This window comes from Oncorhynchus nerka, linkage group LG12, assembly GCF_034236695.1.
Source record: "Oncorhynchus nerka isolate Pitt River linkage group LG12, Oner_Uvic_2.0, whole genome shotgun sequence".
Lineage (NCBI taxonomy): Eukaryota > Metazoa > Chordata > Actinopteri > Salmoniformes > Salmonidae > Oncorhynchus > Oncorhynchus nerka.
The window spans coordinates 59,093,332-59,113,675 of NC_088407.1; the positions used below are offsets into that span (position 1 = coordinate 59,093,332).

The 20,344-nt window shown below is 45.4% G+C and overlaps 1 protein-coding gene across 2 annotated transcripts in view; it reads left to right on the top strand.

The window, feature by feature from the left end:
- Positions 1-8,261: 8,261 nt before the first annotated feature.
- The window catches only part of LOC115138466 (cysteine-rich motor neuron 1 protein-like), a 51,699-nt gene continuing 39,616 nt past the window's right edge, over positions 8,262-20,344 (top strand). For both annotated transcript variants that reach the window (XM_029675332.2, XM_029675334.2), the window contains exon 1: positions 8,262-8,976. In XM_029675332.2, coding sequence (XP_029531192.1) covers positions 8,688-8,976 — 289 coding nt within the window. In that variant the 5' untranslated portion in view covers positions 8,262-8,687. The remainder of the gene's footprint in view (positions 8,977-20,344) is intronic.

Sequence of the window (20,344 nt, forward strand, 5' to 3'; positions counted from 1 at the left end):
CAACAAATGAAAGGTGTATCGTGAGAATTGAAAGTCCCTCTGGATAATAATTATGGAAAAGGAAAGTAATAACCCATGTTTGTTATTACCTCAATATGCTGTACAGATGTCGGAGACGGGCAAGACTAAGTGTTATGTTGTATTCATCAACTTTCTGCCACATGCCATGCCATCAAAAGCTAAAGAAAGGTTGTTTTGGCTCATTATCATTCCTTCGCATATTCATGTTTTCTCTCTTTTGAGTGAGTAGGTGATGAGTGTATAAGAAACAGATGACCTAACTAACATGGCTTGTGTTTAAGCAGGGCAATTCAGCATGCTCTATTACTTACTGTACTGCAGTACCAACAGCTCCGTATCTCCACTGCTATTCATTATAGACATGTGAACGGCTGGAAAATTCTTTCAACTGTCACTATGTTTGCATTGCCATCACCATGGCCTTGAGGCCCAGCTCAGTGCTATACGTTCACTGATAAGCATAGCGTGTGCGATAGCAGGCTCATATATCCCTCCTTACATCCTCAGGCCTGTAATCAGGTGTGCCGCACGCTGCCCACTACATACACACTCAACACATAGCCCTCTAGGCTGTAACACATAGCCTGTGGCCATGGAGGGGGCTTGCTGCGTCACCATGGGCCCTGTACTGTGGGTCTGTGGCAGCCCCTCAAACGTGGCCCCACCCTAATAACCCCCTCCAGCTGTACTGTAGGCCTCCTCAAATATGGGATGATGAGACAACCAGGGTATCTGTGTCTGCACCCTGGGCTCATGGGGGAGAGTGATGGACACGCTGCAGGTTGGGGGAGTTAGTAACAGCAGCAGCGCCCCTGGTGCTCCTTAGCCCATGAGTCAGTCCACCAGCACATTCAGGAACTGAGAATGTAGGGTAACCCACCAGCTCTCTGCTCCCTGCCCTGGGACTCAGAAATGTACAGTACATGTACACGCAAACAAACACACAAGTTTTGAAACATCACCTCTAAGTTACCAAGAGCTCTGTACTAAGATAACATTTCATTTCAAAAGTCAAAATGAATTGCTTGAGGTCAGAGACAACAAAGATTTCTAGCAGGCTTTGTATCAGACTGAGGTCAAACGGCCTTATCAGAGTGGGTATGATGACATTGAACTATGTATGTCACACTCGGCTTGTTCCCAATCACTGAGGTTCTGACAGACAAATGATGCCTAATGATTTGCTCTTGAAATACCACAGCTTTCCATTCCCTTCCAGGAGGTGTGGGCTCTATGCTGTTGTTCCAGGCAAAGCCAGATCTGATTAGTAGCTCACACTGCATGTAAAGAGAGAGAGAGCGAGAGAGCGAGAGAGAGAGAGAGAGAGAGAGGGGGAAGAGAGAGAGAGAGAGAGAGAGCGAGAGAGCGAGGAAGAGAGAGAGAGAGAGAGCGAGAGAGCGAGAGAGAGAGAGAGAGGGGAAGAGAGAGAGAGAGAGAGAGAGAGAGTTGTGTTCCCTGAGAGCTTTGGTGTTCTTCCACCCTGCCAAAGCAAACCCTGCTGGACGATAGGGAAAGATGAGTGGCCTTTGCGTAGCCAGCTGGACCTAGTTAAAAGCTGATCCCGAGCAAATAGGTAATTGTACCTCTCGGGGGGCTGGATCTTTACGAGTGAATGGAAACTAACCTCTGTCTCCGATCTGTCGTTGGAGAGCACCGGGCGACCAGCAACCAGCAGTCGGTCCATTTGAGAGGAGATGTAAGGAGGGGTGGAGGGAGGAGGGAAGGAGGGTTAGGGAAACAAGAACAGGGTTGTCTAGCGAGAGCTGATTATGCGTGCTGGAGGCTCGTTTCCTGGATGCAGTGTTTGTGTTGGAACCTGTTGCCCACGGCAGATGTTGCACATGAAGGAGGTGTTATTGCGTTTACCATAATAGTAAAATAATTTGGTATGACATTCTATCATTACACTCCTCTAAGGCAACACTCTCTGTGTGTCTGACTGTTATTCATATTTATAGCAAGCTTCATAAGGCACTATGTATAATAGAAGGTATTATAAATATAGTATAAGCCAGCTAAGGACTATTACCCCTTCTCCCTTTCCTTGCCTTGTTTTCCCCATCTCCCCAACGCTGTCTAGAAGATCAAGACGCCTCTTCCTCAGGATCTTACCTCATGGTTCACATAAGGCTTTTGTCATCTGTTGTTGACACTACAGGGAGCTGGGTCTGTGCCTCTGTCCTGCCCACAGCAGCTGTGCCTACACACAGAGCATCAATCTGCCACTGCAAGGAAACAAACACAGCCTAACCTTTTACCTTTTCAACTCACTTGCACTCACACCTAACGTTTAACACCTACACAAACAAATGTGACATGCCAGCCCAACAGGGGCAGATGACGCTAGTTCCTACTTCACCTTAGGGCCGTTTGAGAAAAAAAACAGGAGCATGTGAACTTCATGTGCCTTAATTACAAACTTGCATGCGATCAGTAAATACCGACCTCAGATCTGTGTGAAGAATATGGGAAATACCGACCAAAACAAAGTAATTTCACAATGTCACACCTTTACATGTTATTCTCTTAATGGATTGCTCATCAAACCAAATGTGTCAAAATATAATTTTGTGACAAAACGGCATATATGCTTTATGAAAACGAGCCACTTTGCGCTGGGGTAAAATAGGCTACTTGTTGTGGGAGAGGTGAAGGACGCAGAGGAAAAGAGTGATAGCCTAGACTATATAAAGTGAGTTTCTGAAACATTGAGTAGTTCTTTGCTGATGTGAAAAAGAAAGTGAATTAAAGAATTAGAAAAAACAACAGGCAAATCGTCTGTATGGGCCTAATTTATGCACAATGTAGATACAGTAGGGGAAAAGGTTGCTCATAATTTCAAGACCTGAGCTATTTCATTGAATTGTTTTATTTATTAACTTTTCTAGTTTATTTAGGCTATTTCATTTGTTTGTTTAGACTTGGCCTATTTAGTAAGCTATTTTGCTATTTTTTTATTTGGGCTATTTTCTTTCTATAAAATAACATTTTGTTAACTTATTTTGAATGACTCGAGTCAATTGGGATATTTGTCAGCATAAAGCTGAGTGACTCGCTGACTGTAGCCTAGTTAGCGTCCTAAAATCACCACATAAAAATCCTGCGATCTAAAAAATATGGTCAACAGAAACAAAGTGAACAGATCTCTGTAAACCTCTAAATGCTCCACATCCAATTATAGTAGTGTTGTCATAGCGGAAATAGGCTTCAAACCTAGACCTACAAATCCCAACTGTTGGAAATGACACAGGAATGCAGATGGTAGACTCCATCCTTCAGTAGGAAGCTTACTGGTAAAATAGGCTATAGCCTACCCTTAGTATAAATCTAGGTTTTTCAAAACAGTTTATCAAAACTATATAATAAGCTAGATTTTAATGCTGCACAGTAAAATAATAGGCCTACAGAATATTAGGTTCCAGACAAAAAGTTCATTAATTTTTTCGCTGCTCTCAGTCTGGCACGTGATGATAATGACCTGAAAAAAGGATATATTTCTGAAAACCTCGTAATGTTCTGCATCTAACTACAGGCATGTCATTTTGAAAATACTAAACTGTAGACCACAAATCAATTATTTTAGATACGACCGAAAATGCATGTTAAAGTTCACTGCCAGACAGTAAGAAAGCAATTCATTTTATTTAAAATAATTTTCGCACACCCATAAAACCCAAGTGTTTTTAAGACTAGCTCATTATCTCATGGACCCACTGTCATTCTCCCTGCTTTAAACGGTGGGTTTCACTGCCTGCTAACTACAGAGTGGGATAACAGAACAGAGTGGGGCTGTGAGGGAGGATGAGGACTCTCTGTGCCACATACAGTAGTGCACAGGGGGAATACATACTGTGATGTGTACATGTTGCTGTTACAGTGCCAACAACTTCTTGATGGACTAAGGCTGCTGTTAGCAAACTGACTCATTTTATTTTTTATTTTACCTTTATTTATACAGGTTTTTTTCTCATTGAGATAATATCTCTTTACCAAGAGAGACCTGGTCTGTGTCAACAGACATCAACAGACATCTTGTGTGTGACATCAAAAGGTTTTCTGTCTTAGACGTGACAGTGTTGTGCCACATGGTCAGATACAGTGCCATCGGAATGTATTCAGACCCCTTGACCTTTTCCACATTTTGTTACATTCCAACCTTATTCTAAAGTGTATTAAATCATTTTTCCCTCTCATCAATCTACACACAATACCCCGTAATGACAAAGCCAAAACAGTTTTTTTTAAATGGAAATATCACGTTTATATAAGTATTCAAACCCTTTACTCAATACTTTGTTGAAGCACCTTTGGCAGTGATTACAGCCTCAAGTCTTCTTGGGTATGACGCAACAAGCTTGGCACAACTGTATTTGGAGTTTCTACCAGTGCGCAAACCAGTGTGCCTGGCACCTACTACTATACCCCATTCAAAGGCACACCCTCTGAATGGAACACATGCACAATCCATATCTCAAATGCCTCAAGGCTTAAAAATCCTCCATTTCATCTACACTGATTGAAATGGATTTAACAGGTGACATCAGTAAGGGATCATAGCTTTCATCTGGATTCACCTGGTCAGTCTATGTTATGTATACTCTGTGTATATAGATTTTTTTTTAAATGACCAGATCCTGTCGGGCTCAGGTAGGAATTTGACGGATCCAATTCTGTTTGGATCTCAATGTCAGGATTCGAGACGACCTTTATTACATAGTCCCTCATGGAATGACATTTCAGAGTGGCCACATAATCCTTTAAAAGGCCTGAAAAACGAGAAAAAAGCGACAATAGTGCTGTTTGTCCATTTTGAAACATCGTAGTCAGTATACACTTCATAAAAATTGTCCGAAGGAATCTAAGACCGCAGTCCAAATTCGAAGAAGACAGCCCTCGGCCCTTGAATGACGTTTTACATCGTCACATCCGAGTTTACCTTAAATGTTGCTTGACCAAGCGAGGGAGAGTGATGATCTGAGAGGCAGCGTCCTTGGTGGAAATCTTAAAATGGATCTTAAAAACAACCAACCTAAAGCTATTAATGTTCCTAGCAAGCTAACACAACTAGCTAGCACTCCTGTCAGGTAGCTAGCTAACTACAGTTACCCATAGCTGGCTAGCTAGTTTTATAGTTTGGTCATTTATTACAATACATTTCAGAATTCCCCCCCCCCAAAAAATTACAAAAGCTAGCTACATAGCGTCCCCACTACAAAACTAAGCCAATTTGACAATGCTAAAATGAAGGTCATTTACATATTTTTTTAGCAAGCAAATTTTGTCTGACATACCGAAAATGCAGCCATGTTGATTAAAATTGACACTTCGCAGCCATGTGACACTTCGCAGCCACCTCACAAGTGATCAAAGTTCTTCACTCGCTCCCTTAAGCTAAATCGAAGACCGAGGGGGTAACGTTAGTGAATTGGACCTCCACTTAAGATAGCAATCAAATTGCATCTGGTTTCGACGGGATTCCCCCAAAGGAAAGTGGCTAGCGCGAGGGCTGATGGAGTCAAAATAACGTGTTTGGGACTGCAGCCTAAAATAATACAAGAAATCTGTCATTCATTTTGACGTTTTTGAGATGTTTGGGGCAGTATTTTTCAATGAAAAAATGTGCATGAAAACGAGTCGTCTCTTGTTGAATGACAACAAAGACTTTATCGAAGAAGCTTTACTGTTGCGCAATCACGGACAAAGGGGCGTAGACTTTGGCTCCGAACTTCGGCTTACCTCCAGAAACAATTTTGTGTTCCCAAACAGCCGGAAAAAACCCTCACCGAAGTCCAAAACAAACAAAAACGTCACAAAATGTCATCATAATACATGCAAACAATTCTGAACTATTTCGGTTGGGTAGCATGCGGACGCCTTAATAGACACACCACACAATATCTGAATCTAGCTGATTAATGATGGTGGGATAATGCTTGATGACAAATTTCACAGTGGGTGCGAGACCCGGTGAGGCCTACAAGCCACCGTGTCTTGCACCCACTGTGACATTTGGTGGAGGATCAGTGATGATCTGGGAGTCCTTCAGCAAGACTGGAATTGGGCCGTTTTGTCTTTGTGAAGGACGCAAGAATCAAGCCACGTACAAGGTTGTCCTGGGATAAAAATTGCTTCCTTCTGCTCTGACAATGTTCCCCAACTCTGAGGATTGGTTTTTCCAATGCTCCATGCCACACAGCCAGGTCAATCAAGGTGTGGATGGAGGACCACCAGATCAAGACCGTGTCATGGCCAGCCCAATCTCCAGACCTGAACCCCATTGAAAACCTCTGGAATGATATCAAGAGGAAGATGGATGGTCACAAGCCATTAAACAAAGCCAAGCTGCTTGAATGTTTGTGCCAGGAGTGGCCTAAAGTCACCCAACATCAATGTGAAAGACTGGTGGAGAGCATGCCAAGACGCATGAAAGCTGTGATTGAAAATATGGATTTCTGAACTCTTCCTAAGTTAAAACATTAGTATTGTGTTGTTTAAAAATTAATATGAACTTATTTTCTTTGCATTATTCGAGGTCTGACAACACTGCATCTTTTTGTTATTTTGACCAGTTGTCATTTTCTGCAAATAAATACTCTAAATGACAATATTTTTATTTGGAATTTGGGAGAAATGTTGTCAGTACTTTATAGAATTAAACAAAAATGTTTGTTTTACCCAAACACATACCTATAAATAGTAAAATCAGAGAATTTGACATTTTTGCAGTGGTCTCTTAATTTTTTCCAGAGCTGTATATATGAATCATTTTTATACAATAAAGGTTCCATTCCATTGAAAATTCCATTGAAAAGAGAGCATATCTGTGCACAAAGACTCATTTATCCTTTGCCAAATCCAGTACTGAACCCCAGTAGATGATTTCTTAACAGTTGTTGAGTTTTAGTGAGTAGCACTGCTTTCTGTTCATGAGCATAAGCAGGGAAACATAGACCCAAAACAGATTACCACCAGGAGTCATAGTGAGCTCAAAAAGATTCAATAAACTGTGGTGCTTTGCCGACAAGTAACATAAACAAATGTAGAAATATTGTGTGTTACAAGACCTTTTCTGGACCAATATCTGATATGTCGTCATAACATAAACAATGTGAATAAAAACAACTGTAGCTAAATGAAAGCAGCCTGTCCTCTGTGTGAGAATCATTGAGTCCAGTATCCTGACTCTATGACATGAAGCCGGGGCCCCCATTGGCCATCAGGGACCCCACTCTGAGCTCTGAGCTACAGCAGTGGACTCTCAAGAGACCCACCATGTTTCAAAAAAGCACCCAATGTCCAGTCTTAAGGAGTTATCTTTAAAGGTAGCTAAGTTTTGCTGAACATCTCAAGACAATACACATGACTAGGGCCTATAGCCAACATGTCTTAATACTGGCGAGCTAACAGCTAACAGGGGATGTTGTAGGCTACTTTGCAAATGGTATTGTAAATGGCACAATATGACGTACCTCATATAGACCTGACCAAGGTGTCCACTGGTCATTGGCACCACTACTTTAGGTCTCCACTGGTCACTGCACTGTCTTTCTATGGGCAGAGAGAACTCAAGATGTGGCGGGGCCTTGCTTAACAGCTCTCTGAGGTGGACAAGGGCTATTGGACAGGCAAATTATACTTTGACATGGGCCATCAACTGGAGTTATTGGGATTGAATGATGTCCATTGTGCAGATGTTAATTCTATTCCACGAATTAAGCAATGTGCCCAGAATGTTGTTGTGTTCGTGTGTGACTGAGATCACACCTGAATGCTGGTCTACATGCTTCTTGAGATGCCCTAGTGTGCAGCCTACTGATTGAAAAACATGTATTTGTTGAATTGCATACAAGCGTAATAATCTATTTCAAAATCCGTTACAATCAGCATTTACCATAATCCTCAATTGAATTGAAAATACAGTATATTAAAATAGAAAACAGCATGTTTTAAATGAAAATGTGATTAAAAAAATGTAACTATGCATTTGTCATGAAGTTAAAAAGTATAAAAGAAAAGTAAAAGTGGAAAGAACATTATGTTCAACGGGACTGTCAAGGTTATATTGAGAATGCATACCTATTGCGTAACAAAACGAGAGGACCAGCCGAACGATTAGGGATAATCTAAATTCAAATCCTCCCTCCGTTCGCTACTTGTGACTGGGTGGCGTCCATGTCAGTCAAGAGGAAGGGGTGCTGCTAATTTCTATGTGCCTGAAATGTCAATTTGGGTCTCAGATTGCATCCCCGTGTTTTGGTGTTAGGGCATCCTCACTCCTCTCCAAACGCAGAAGACAGACAGACGCGCACAGTGGATGTCGAAGGACGCGGCGTGAGAGTAGCATAATATTATTTTAATTGAAACGACACTGAAAGTACACATACCTACTGGCATCTCTCCTGTCGGAGAGACCAGACCAGGAGCATCCGTTCACTTTTCCACGGTAGGCTATTGTAGAAGGCTATATGCTGCCTAGTCTGTTGTAGTGAAGGTACTGATAGCGAAAGGCACCAACAACTTTTTAAATTCATTTTTCAACCGCAAGTTTTACATTTTGGAACAACGGACCTCGCGGATTTCATGTGGCGATTCACTTGACAGAAGAAAATAGTCTGCTTACATTTTTAACATAACAAACTTGTTGGACTCATCATCAGCTTTGAAATATGTTCAGTAAGTGTTTGGTCACATTCTTGCATTTCTCAATTCTGGTGCGTGTGCTGATGGCTCATGAATGTAAGCCCTGTGATATCCGGACGTGTCCGCTGAAAGCCTGCGAGAGTGGCCGGACTCTAGCCAAGGACCCGTGCGGATGCTGCGACCAGTGTAGCCGGCTGGAGTGGGAGCCGTGCGGCGGCAAGGACTGGGAACTGGGCTACTGCGCTTTAGGACTAACCTGCGCGGCTGTCAGCCAAACGGGAGCTGTAACGCTCCCTGATATAGGAGTTTGTAAAGGTGGGTAGCTTATGTCTAAAGTAAGACTTGTATCACTTTATGAATAAAGTAGTCCCAATTAAATGTTAGTATTGTTTCCCATTCTGAAATGTGAGCATAACCTAGAGTGGCAAAAATATCTTAATTTTATAGTAAGGCTACTAGGAAATCATTTCTTATTGATTGATGGAAGAATAGGAGGTTTGGCTTTGAGGTTCCAACAACACGATTGTTCATCAAGATCACTCTCAGCTCAGGGCATAACAATTTAATCTCCGTAGTAAGTGATTATTGTCATTTGGCTTGGCTACACTACAGTGTGCCAGCCAGTTCATGATTCCATTGACTGTGCTGTGTTGACATTGTCTCTCTTCTCAGTGGGTTGGTTGGACCAGATTTCAAGGTTTTAGTAGCTCTTGACTGCCAACAGAGGACGTCTCATGTTAGATAGACTGTTCACTTTCCCCATTTAAACACCAGCTCTCTTCGCTTGCAGGCATGGCAATAGGTTTGGCAACAGCTTTGGCAGCATGCCTCCACGTCAGTCTTACTAGAGTGCAGACTTTACTGCCAGAGCCCAACCTGACATCTCTATAAAAAAAAAAGGCATTGAATTGAGATTAAACAGAAATTAATATTTAAAAAGCATGGGTGGCTTAACAATGCGAAATGTGTTGACTGTAACTGTGCATGTACACTTCAAGTACTCTGTCTTAATTTGATCCTGAAACAGATTGGCTGTCCTTGTAGAAAGTGTTTTGCTGTGATGTGGCTGCACAATCAGTAGGCCTATGATGTGGCTTTGAGGGCTCCCTTGGGGTCAAGGCAAAATTGCAAAGGTCATTGGCAGATTTATCTGAATGACCTTACCATGAATCACACTGTAATGTCCCTGCCTTTCCTCCTATCAGACCCATGTCCTATACCAGTTGTATACTAACAGTCTATAAAGCTGTTGTGCACATGATATCCCTGGCTCCCAGGAAGACTATACTCCAGAGGCTGGCTCTCTAAATCTCATATAGGGCCTCTAGGCTACCCATCCATCACCATTGTGGTGTGTGTGTGTGTGTGTGTGTGTGTGTGTGTGTGTGTGTGTGTGTGTGTGTGTGTGTGTGTGTGTGTGTGTGTGTGTGTGTGTGCGTGCGTGCGTGCATGTGTTCTAGCCAAGATTAGCTCTTCACACAGTTGGTGAGGGAGAACAGGAGTTTCCCCCTGAGAGAAGTGGGCATGGGGCATGGTCAGGATCACTTCAAACCCCCTGCCAGTCAGTCCCTCACCTGGTCTCTATCCAGACTGAAATAAAGGGATTGCATGGGACTGACATGACCAGAGGTGAGAGAAAGCAGTCCCACGTTGGGGCCAGATCTACATGACCCTGCCCTCCATCATCACGCTGTGGGGTCTGGGGGTCCGGGGGTCTCCGACCCCAGGGTGTCCCAGGAGACAGTGTCCCTGATTGGGCTTTATTTAAGGTTGTGCTCAGAGGCCTTAATCCCCTTTCATACCCCCAGTTACTTCCTCTGTCAAATTAACAACTTTGAATGGGTCCAAGTGAATGGCTTCCATGATTGAGTCGTGCCTCTGGTACCTTAGCGGTGGGCCCCAGCACATGCACGTGGCCCCCCAGCAGAGTTGGCTGGGTGCGGGTAAATAAACACCTCACAGGTTGATCCTGGATTTCCCTCCCATGCCAGGGGTAGGGTATTAAAGTGAGGTCGCAATCAGGAGTAGGGGGTAAATGTTTCCGCTCTCTGATCCCTGCCTCTCTCTCTGCTCCTTGTTCTGGGTGGTCAATATGGAAGAGTGATAGAGGTCGAAGGAAGTAGACCAAGTATTCATGTGATGTCTGTAGTAGACAAACGTGTACAGTCAATGAGAAAATATTTGGTACAATTGATATTGAACAGAATGCAAAATATCCAGTAAGTGTAAGCTTATAACGACTTTTGGACTGGATTTGCATACTGTATATTAAGTGCAGTCATTTTAAAGGACAGTTTTCACCTTAAAATCAAACCAAATCCAATTGTATTTGTCACATGCACCGAATACAACAGGTTGAGACCTTACAGTGAAATATTCTTTCAGTTTTGCAGTTTTAAGAAAGTCATTACTGAAATAAACTGAAGTAAAAAAAAAAAATAATAATGAACAAGAAAAATAGAAAAATATCTAATAATTAAGGAGCAACAATAAAATTACAGTAGCGAGGCTATATACAGGACGTAACGGTACAGAGTCAATGTGTGGGGCACCGGTTAGTCGAGGTAATTGAGGTCATAATGTACATATAGGTAGAGTTAAAGTGACTATGCAAGGATAATATACAGACAGTAGCAGCAGCGTAAAAATGAGGCTGGGATGGGGGGATAATGCAAATAGTCTGGGTAGCCATTTGATTAGCTGTTCAGGAGACTTATGGCTTGGAGGTAGAAGCTGTTAATTAAGAAGCCTTTTGGACCTAGCCTTGGCACTCCGGTACCGCTTGCTGTGCGGTAGCAGAGAGAACAGTCTATGACTAGGGTGGCTGGAGTCTTTGGCAATTTTTAGGTCCTTCCTCTGACACCGCCTGGTATAGAGGTCCTGGATGGCACGAAGCTTGGCCCCAGTGATGTACTGGGCCGCACGCACAACCCTCTGTAGTCCGTTACGGTCGGATGCCGAGCAGTTGCCATACCAGGCAGTGATGCAACCAGTCTCAATGGTGCAGCTGTATAATGTTTTGGGGATCTGGGGACCTATGCCAAATCTTTTCAGTCTCCTGAGGGGGAATAGGCATTGTTGTGCCCTCTTCCCGACTGTCTTGGTGTGTTTGGACCATGATAATTTGTTGGTTATGTGGACACCAAGGAACTTGAAGCTTTCAACCTGCTCCACTACAGCCCCATCGATGAGAATGGGGGCTTGCTCGGTCCTCCTTTTCCTATAGTCCACAATCATCTCCTTTGTATTGATCACTTTGAGAGAGAGGTTGTTATCCTGGCACTAAATCAAATCAAATGTATTTATATAGCCCTTCTTACATCAGTTGATATCTCAAAGTGCTGTACAGAAGCACGATGGCTAGGAAAAACTAAAGGCCAAAATCTAGGAAGAAACATAGAGAGGAACCAGGCTATGAGGGGTGGCCAGTCCTCTTCTGGCTGTGCCGGGTGGAGATTATAACAGAACATGGCCAAGATGTTCAAATGTTCTTAAATGACCAGCATGGTCAAATAATAATAATCACAGTAGTTGTCGAGGGTGCAGCAAGTCAGCACTTCAGTAGTAAATGTCAGTTGGCTTTTCATCACAGATCATTAAGAGTATCTCTACCGCTCCTGCTGTCTCTAGAGAGTTGAAAACAGCAGGTCTGGGACAGGTAGTACGTCCGGTGGACAGGTCAGGGTTCCATAGCTGCAGGCAGAACAGTTGAAACTGGAGCAGCAGCACGGCCAGGTGGACAGGGGACAGCAAGGAGTCATCATGCCAGGTAGTCCTGAGGCATCGTCCTAGGGCTCAGATCCTCCGAGAGAGAGAAAGAGCTAATTAGAGAGAGCATACTTATTAAATTCACACAGGACACCGGATAAGACAGGAGAAGTACTCCAGATATAACAAACTGACCCTAGCCCCCCGACACATAAACTACTGCAGCATAAGTACTGGAGGCTGAGACAGGAGGGGTCAGGAGACACTGTGGCCCCATCCAATGATACCCCCGGACAGGGCCAAACAGGCAGGATATAACCCCACCCACTTTGCCAAAGCATAGCCCCCATACCACTAGAGGGATATCTTCAACCACCAACTTACCATCCTGAGACAAGGCCGAGTATAGCCCACAAAGATCTCCACCACGGCACAACCCAAGGGGGAGTGCCAACCCAGACAGGAAGATCACGTCAGTGAATCAAACCCACTCAAGTGACGCACCCCTCCTAGGGACGGCATGGAAGAGCACCAGTAAGCCAGTGACTCAGCCCCTGTAATAGGGTTAGAGGCAGAGAATTCCAGTGGAGAGAGGGGAACCGGCCAGACAGAGACAGCAAGGGCGGTTCGTTGCTCCAGAGCCTTTCCGTTCACCTTCACACTCCTGGGCCAGACTACACTCAATTATGTGACCCACTGAAGAGATGAGTCTTCAGTAAAGACTTAAAGGTTGAGACCGAGTCTGCATCTCTCACATGGGTAGGCAGACCATTACATAAAAATTGAGCTCTATAGGAGAAAGCCCTGTCTTCAGCTGTTTGCTTAGAAATTCTAGGGACAATTAGGAGGCCTGCGTCTTGTGACCGTAGCGTACGTGTAGGTATGTACGGCAGGACCAAATCGGAAAGATAGGTAGGAGCAACCCCTTGTAATGCTTTGTAGGTTAGCAGTAAAAACTTGAAATCAGCCCTTGCCTTAACAGGAAGCCAGTGTAGGAGGCTAGCACTGGAGTAATATGATCAAATATTTTGGTTCTCGTCAGGATTCTAGCAGCCTCATTTAGCACTAACTGAAGTTTATTTAGTGCTTTATCCGGGTAGCCGGAAAGTAGAGCATTGCAGTAGTCTAACCTAGAAGTAACAAAAGCATGGATTCATTTTCATGCATCATTTTTGTACAGAAAGTTTCTGATTTTTGCAATGTTACGTAGATGGAAAAAAGCTGTCCTTGAAACTGTCAGGGATTTCCTCCTCTTCTTCCGAAGAGGAGAGGCGAAAAGGATCAGAGGACCAATATGCGGCGTGGTAAGTGTCCATGGTTCTTTTAATACGTAAATGTACACATGAACACTACAAAACAATAAACATGGAAAACCTAAACAGTCCTATCTGGTGCAAAGACAGAGACAGGAACAATCACCCTCAAACACACAGTGAAACCCAGGCTACCTAAGTATGATTCTCAATCAGAGACAACTAATGACACCTGCCTCTGATTGAGAACCATACTAGGCCGAAACATAGAAATACCCCAAAACAAACATAGACTGCCCACCCAACTCACGCCCTGACCATACTAAATAATGACAAAACAAAGGAAATAAAGGTCCGAACGTGACAGTATCCCCCCCCCAAAGGTGCGGACTCCGGCCGCAAAACCTTAACCTAAAGGGGAGGGTCTGGGTGGGCGTCTGTCCGCGGTGGCGGCTCTGGCGCGGGACGCGGACCCCACTTCACCATTGTCTTAGTCCGCTTTATTGTCCGCCTCCGTGGCTTTCTAACCATGGCCACCCCTCTCAATGACCCCACTGGACAGAGGGGCAGCTCGGGACAGAGGGGCGGAAGCTCTGGACAGAGGGGCAGAAGCTCTGGACAGAGGGGCAGAAGCTCTGGACAGAGGGGCAGAAGCTCGGGACAGAGGGGCAGAAGCTCGGGACAGAGGGGCAGGGGCTCTGGCGCCTCAGACTCCGGCAGCAGCGCCGGACAGGCGGGAGACTCCGGCAGCAGCGCCGGACAGGCGGGAGACTCCGGCAGCAGTGCCGGACAGACAGGACCACCTGCAGGGAGGAGACAGAGAGACAGCCTGGTGCGTGGGGCTGCCACAGGAACCACCAGGCTGGGGAGACCTTCAGGAGGCTTGGTGTTAGGAGGAGGCACCTGAAGGACCGGGCTGTGGGGGAGCACTGGAGCTCTGGTGCGCAACCTTGGCACCACTTCCCCAGGCTGGACAACTACTCTAGCCCGGACCCTCCAGAGTGCAGGCACAGGTTGAACCGGGCTGTGGGTAAGCACGGGAGATCTAGTGCTTACTACACGCACCTCTCCCTTAGGCTCCACTCCCACATTTGCCCGGCACGAGCGGAGCGCAGGCAGAGGACGCACTGCACCCTCCCAGCGCCCCGGAGACACAGCACGCAGAGCCGGCGCAGGATACCCTGGACCAAAACTGCGTACTGGCGACCAGACCCGCTGAGCAGGCACCATACGCCCTGGCTCGATTCCCACACTCGCATGGCACTTTTGGGGGGCTTCCCTATAGCGCACCGGGCTATGGGCACGTACTGGCGACACCGTGCGCTTAACCGCATAACGCGGTGCCTGACCAGTAATGCGCTGCTTATAATAAGCACAAGGAGTGAGCTCAGGTCTGCTACCTGGCTTAGTACCACACCTCGTCTGCCCCACCCCCCCAAAAAAATTGGGGGCTGCCTCTCGTACCTGTCGCACTGCCGTGCTGCCTCCTCATATCGCCGCGGCTCAGCTTTCGCTGCCTCCAGCTCTGCTTTGGGGCGGCGATATTCCCCAGCCTGTGCCCAGGGTCCCTCTCCGTTCAGTATCTCCTCCCATGTCCAGGAGTCCTGTGATGCTGGCCGCTGTTGTTGCTGCTGCTGCTGCTGTCGTCGCTGTCTTTTACCACGCCGCTTGGTCCTTGGTTGGTGGGTGATTCTGTCAGGGATTTCCTCCTCTTCTTCCGAAGAGGAGAGGCGAAAAGGATCAGAGGACCAATATGCGGCGTGGTAAGTGTCCATGGTTCTTTTAATACGTAAATGTACACATGAACACTACAAAACAATAAACATGGAAAACCTAAACAGTCCTATCTGGTGCAAAGACAGAGACAGGAACAATCACCCTCAAACACACAGTGAAACCCAGGCTACCTAAGTATGATTCTCAATCAGAGACAACTAATGACACTTGCCTCTGATTGAGAACCATACTAGGCCGAAACATAGAAATACCCCAAAACATAGAAAAACAAACATAGACTGCCCACCCAACTCACGCCCTGACCATACTAAATAATGACAAACAAAGGAAATAAAGGTCAGAACGTGACAGAAACAGTCTTGATATGTTCGTCAAAAGAGAGATCAGGGTCCAGAGTAACACCGAGGTCCTTCACAGTTTTATTTAAAACGACTGTACAACCATCAAGATTAATTGTCAGATTCAACAGAAGATGTTGAAGGTGTTACTTGGGACCTAGAAAAAGCATCTCTGTTTTGTCCGAGTTTAAAAGTAGGAAGTTTGCAGCCATCCACTTCCTTAAGTCTGAAACACAGGCTTCCAGTGGGGGCAAGTTTCATTGAAATGTACAGCTGTGTGTCATCCGCATAGCAGTGAAAGTTAACATTCTGTTTTTGAACTGACATCCTCAAGAGGTAAAATATATACGTAGTGAAAACAATAGTGGTCCTAAAACGGAACCTTGAGGAACACCGAAATTTACAGTTGATTTGTCAAAGGACAAACCATTCACAGAGACAAACTGATATCTTTCCGACAGATAAGATCTAAACCAGGCCCGAACTTGTCCGTGTAGACCAATTTGGGTTTGCTATCTCTCTAAAAGAATGTGGTGACCGATGGTATCGATCAGTTCTCTGACATCCTCCCTATAGGATGTCTCATCGCTGTTGGTGATCAGGCCTACCACTGTTGTGTCGTCGGCAAACTTAATGATGGTGTTAGATTCGTGCTTTGCCATGCAGTCATGGGTGAACAGGGAGTACAGGAGGGGACTAAGGATGCACCACTGAGGGCCCCCCGTGTTGAGGATCAGCGTGGCATATGTGTTGTTACCTACCCTTACCACCAGGGGGCGGCCCATCAGGAAGTCCAGGATCCAGTTGCAGAGGGAGATGTTTAGTCCCAGGGTCCTTAGCTTAGCGATGAGCTTTGAGGGTGCTGAGCTGTACTCAATGAATAGCATTTTCACATAGGTGTTCCTTTTGTCCAGGTGGGAAAGAGCAGTGTGGAGTGCAATAGAGATTGCATCATCTGTGGTCCTGTTGGGATCGGTATGCAAATTGGAGTGTGTCTAGGGTTTCTGGGATAATGGTGTTGATGTGAGACTTGACCCGCTTTTCAAAGCCCTTCATGCCTACGGACGTGAGTGCTACGGGTCGGTAGTCATTTAGGCAGGTTACCTTGCTGTTCTTGGGCACAGGGACTATGGTGGTCTGCTTGAAACATGTTGGTATTACAGACTCGTGAAGGACAGGTTGAAAATGTCAGTGAAGACACTTGCCAGTTGGTCAGTGCATGCTCGGAGTACACATCCTGGTAATCCGTCTGACCCTGTAGCCTTGTGTATGTTGACCTGCTTAAAGGTCTTACTCACATCGGCTATGGAGAGCGTGATCACACAGTCGTCCGGAACAGCTGATGCTCTCATGCATGCTTCAGTGTTGCTTGCCTCGAAGCGAGCATAGAAGTTATTTAGCTCGTCTGGTAGGCTTGTGTCACTGAGCAGCTCGCGGCTGTGCTTCCCTTTGTAGTCCGTAATGGTTTGCAAGCCCTGCCACATCCAACGAGCGTCGGAGCCGGTGTAGTACGATTCAATCTTAGTCCTGTATTGTCGCTTTGCCTGTTTGATGGTTCGTCAGAGGGCATAGCGGGATCCAGGTAAGAGTCCCGTTCCTTGAAAGCGGCAGCTCTGCCCTTTAGCTCAGTGCGGATGTTGCCTGTAATCCATGGCTTCTGGTTGGGGTATGTACGTACCTTCACTGTGGGGACGATGTCATCGATGCACTTATTGATGAAGCCAGTGACTGATGTGGTGTACTCCTCAATGCCGTCGAAAGAATCCCCGAACATATTCCAGTCTGTGCGAGCAAAGCAGTCCTGTAGCTTAACATCCGTGTCATCTGACAACTTTCTTATTGAGCGAGTCACTGGTACTTCCTGCTTTAGTTGTTGCTTGTAAGCAGGAATCAGTAGTATAGAGTTATGGTCAGATGTGCCAAATGGAGGGTGAGGGAGGGCTAGGGAGAGCTTTGTATGCATCTCTGTGTGTGGAGTAAAGGTGGTCTAGAGTTTTTTTCCCTCTGGTTGCACATTTAACAATAAAGTGGTTGTTTATTGTTATGACAGCTGTGATTAGGGAAAGTTGCCTGTGAATCCAAACACATAGATAACTAATTTCACCCCCAAAGGGTATTGCACCACTTGAGTGATAACAATGTTTGGCATGGGTGTTTTTGTTTTAGCTGTCTCACTGTGTTAGTGCCCCCTCTTCTCTCTTCAAAGCTCCCACCTTCTCCAGAGAACTTACATACCACCTCACAGAATGTCTGTACTCAAGAGCACAGACTGGACACTGCGTCTTTTCCAGTACTTCTTCACATGCTGTCCACTTCCCTCTTCCTCTAATATGATCTAATATTTCAAAGACTTCCTTTTTGGCCCGCTATCAGCCACAGGGTCTCAGAGGTCAACCTTCCCACCGCAGCTCCAGATGCCAAGACAAGCAGTCTCCATGGCTGAGAATACTCCCCCAGAGACCCAACTGTGATCCAAGCCCTGGCCAGAGTCAGAACAGGACCAGGACAGGCCAGCTGAGTGGGGTCATATCACAGCCAGGGGGTCAACCTAATCATTAGCTACAGTAATTAAAGGTGCACCCCCCCCCATCCTCTCATTATGCTTTGTCTACCTCCTGCCTCCTACTCCTGAAGCATTCCACAGACTCAGACACCCAGTGTCAATGACTGCCGCGTACAAATACTCTCCTAGGCTCAGAAAAGCCCAGAGATAGAAAAAAGTTGTAGGTGCGGATCATTTAAAAGTGACAGGGAACAAGGAAGAGTTTTGGCGAGGCAGTAGAGGTCTGTTTGAAAAGCCTGCTTGTCCTTTCTCTCTACCAGCTGGCTGGTCTACCCAGGCTGCCTGATAGACAGAGGAGTTTTCTATGAGATGACATTTCAAGGCCAAGCCAAAGTTAATATGGGTAGTGGGTACCTCTTCCTCCCCCCTCTACTCTCCCTAATGTCTCGGCTGTTTTAGCTCATAGGGACCATGACTGTCTGCCACCCAATATTTAACTCTGGAAATAATCACTTTTAGAGTCTCTGATAAATATTATGTTTGGCCATATTCACACTTTGAGCTGCAGAATTAACACCTCAGAGAGAGCCATGGGTTAGTCTGGGTGACCACTATAGGCTACAGACAGCGAGCTCTACTTCAAGGACCACTTCTGAAAGGAATAGAAGTTCATCCCTGTTTTCCCACAACATCTAATAACACAATTCTCTGTTTCTTATTAATAAATTAACAATGTGAATTTTCTTAAGTATTTTCTTCAAAGCCAGCCAAGACGTTTCATTCATACACCATCATATTTAATGAATCATCACTGCATTGTCTCCTGGCCCAGGGAAGAGTATGAAAGCAAGGCCTCCCTTTCTGAAAAAAAGAATGAAAGTATACCCATCGCAGCTCAATGAAAAGTATACCCATGGCACCGCTCAGGCACTCATTTTCTACAACAGTTCTAAATGTGTCTGTGAGAGAAGCCAGCATATTTTGATAAGCAGTAATCAAGTCTTTACGTTGTTGATTGAGGCCCAGGGGCTAAGCCGTTGGAGGGAGAGGAGCAGAGCACTGTGCTGTGGCGTGTTCTGTTTGAGCCTGTTTACTCTGTGGCAGACAGCACTGCATCAGGCATGAACAGAGCCACCCTGTGGGGGTCCCTGAGGAGCAGAAAGGGGGGCTCGCCCGGCAGCTGACGTGGTGGGTCTTCTGATCCCAGGGGTTTGGTGGTAATTAAGCCACATGGTGAGAGGGGCCCTGTCTCCCCTCCACCCTCCACCCACCATTGTCATTAGATGTGTTTGTGTAGAGCTCAGCCTGGAGGAGCTGGGTCATTCCACGAAATCAGTCCCTTTTGGTTAGTGATTTATTCATTTCACATAATTGTAACATTCTGTCATAATGAGCACATGTTCGCCTTAATAAAAACATGTCTTCCCATCTCAAGAGGTTAAATAAATAAAAGAATGCTGTCAGTGACTATTAACTGCCAAATAAAGTAACAGGGTTGACCGTAATACATGGTTGACCGTAACAGGGTTGACCGTAACAGGGTTGACTGTAACAGGGTTGGCGATTTCATCTTAGATCAGCCATAAATCCCCTTGTGACGGGGGAATGGAAGCTTGTTGTGTGCAACAGGGAGGGGCATTCTTTTATATATATTTTTTAAAACATTTCTAGCCTGTCTATCTATGGGTAACAAAGCACCAGAAAATGGCCAAAAAGAATAGAACCAGCTCACCTGCTTTTACACCATGATTTGACTATCAGATGTTCAATGTTTCTTATGGAGTAAATAATAATGAATAATACTAGTCTCACCGTATTAAAATAAGAGTTCTGTTCGCATAACAGGGTTCACCTTAAAATGAGGGACAGGCACTTTTTTAACCTTCAAATGAAACACTAATCACATGGTTTGGCATGGGCCATGGTGTAGGTGGTGGCACACAGAGAGCAGAGGAGGAATCAGGACAGCCAGCAGAGGGGAACCCTGGGAGGGCCCTTCGCTGTGGAACAAAAGCAAACACATCAGCTCAACAGTGGTGTTATGGCACGATATGCAGGGCAGGAACAGATCAGGGAGGGATGGCTGATGCAGCCCAGGCCCCACTATGATGCGCTGGGTTGCTCTGATTCAGCCCAGGCCCCAC